Source organism: Cynara cardunculus, assembly GCF_001531365.2.
Source record: "Cynara cardunculus var. scolymus isolate 2C chromosome LG 16, CcrdV1, whole genome shotgun sequence".
Classification (NCBI taxonomy): domain Eukaryota; kingdom Viridiplantae; phylum Streptophyta; class Magnoliopsida; order Asterales; family Asteraceae; genus Cynara; species Cynara cardunculus.
The window spans coordinates 272,611-274,135 of NC_037543.1; the positions used below are offsets into that span (position 1 = coordinate 272,611).

At 38.8% G+C, this 1,525-nt stretch overlaps 1 protein-coding gene across 1 annotated transcript in view; it reads left to right on the top strand.

Annotated features, from left to right (window-relative positions):
* LOC112529713 overlaps nucleotides 1-1,340 on the top strand; it is a 13,756-nt gene extending 12,416 nt beyond the window's left edge. The window contains exon 2 of the mRNA XM_025141082.1: nucleotides 961-1,340. Within this exon, the coding sequence (XP_024996850.1) occupies nucleotides 961-1,042 (82 nt within the window). The 3' untranslated portion in view covers nucleotides 1,043-1,340. The remainder of the gene's footprint in view (nucleotides 1-960) is intronic.
* Nucleotides 1,341-1,525: the final 185 nt, after the last annotated feature.

Here is a 1,525-nt window from a genome sequence, read left to right on the forward strand (position 1 = left end):
ATTAATTAATAATAATATAAAGTTAATTAATTTATATAATTATAATCTATATTAAAAATTAAAAACATAAAAAATATAATAACAAAATATTATAAAAGTTGAAGGTCAAAATTGAAAATATCAAAAGGTTAAAACTGAAAAATAATATACAGTAGGGTGTACAGAAAATATAGTTGGAAGACTGTAGGAGGTGGTGGGGTTAGAAAACCACGCCCCGGCCTGCACTATATAAGTGGATTTTCTGATGGTTTTTTTGAGCAAGACGAAAAGGCACCGTCAAGGGGTAGCCTATCTATCTACACAATTCTCTCTCTTCGAGTCTTCGTTCGTGATCATGTTGGGCGAAAGGTAGTTCTAGAGGAGCTGCTGTGAAAGGGTTCAGGAAGAGGAAGAGGAAGAGGAAGAGGGAAGAGGAGGAGGAGCGGTGCAACAAAGAGGAAGAGGAAGAGGAGGAGGAGGAGCAGGAGGCGGTGTTGAGAAAGGTGCGATGAAGAGGAAGAGGAAGAGGAAGAGACCGTTAAGAGGTGTTGAGAAAGATGTGATGACTTCATTTACGAATGATACTGTTCCGGTGGTGGTCGAGAGCTCTATCACCATTGATGCGCCAACCAACCATAGGCCATCCGTCGCTATAACCTTTCCTTCCCGATCTATCGGCTTATTATCCCTTATATTTGGTCCAGTACAACGGTCAATGGCTTCTCTGCATAACCTGTGGACTAACTATTACCCGCCGGGAGCATTTGGGGAAGAAAGTGCACTCATGCCCGGATCCGATCTTAACTTCATAATTATCGGCTTACTTGCTTTTGTAGGAATCAAGGCACAAGGAAATACTGGATTTCCTTTCCAAACGAACCCTAGGACCACGATGGTCTCCGTCAGCAGTCTCATAACGTTTGCCGTAGCTTCCTCAGCCAAACACGTCTTTTCTGTTGGACGTCCTGCTCTCACTTCCATTTATACTGTTGTTGCTCGCTTGGGAAGGATGGTTTCTTTGGTAACTTTGGTAGGATCCTTGACACTTCTGTTATATTTATGATTATACGATATTTTTATTCATATTTGACATCTCTTTTAGTTGGTCTGCACTGCATTATATCTATCCTGTTTGTTCAAAATTTAAGACCCTGTCTTCATACTATTGGAGTATTAGTGTGTTAGGGTAGTTTGGTAAGTTCTATTCGTATTGAGTTAGTATAAATAGGTGTCTATGTATGGATCTCATTTATGTAAGCAATACATTCGTCTGTTTCTATTTTCCTAATTTGGGAACTGATATATTTAAGACCCTGTATTCATACAAAGATGATGTTATCAATTAGGGGCAAGACTTTGAGTTCCACTGTGTTCATGAAAGATATCATGSTTTCACTTTGTATTTTAGTGATTTTTCTGATGGAAATGGATCTTGTATTCAATGATGATGCCTCAAATCTTGCTTCTTTTCTAAATTAAGTAGATCTGAATTGCTCTTTATCGGTATTCCACCTCGTTCTGTATGGGTATTAAATGTGGATTGTGA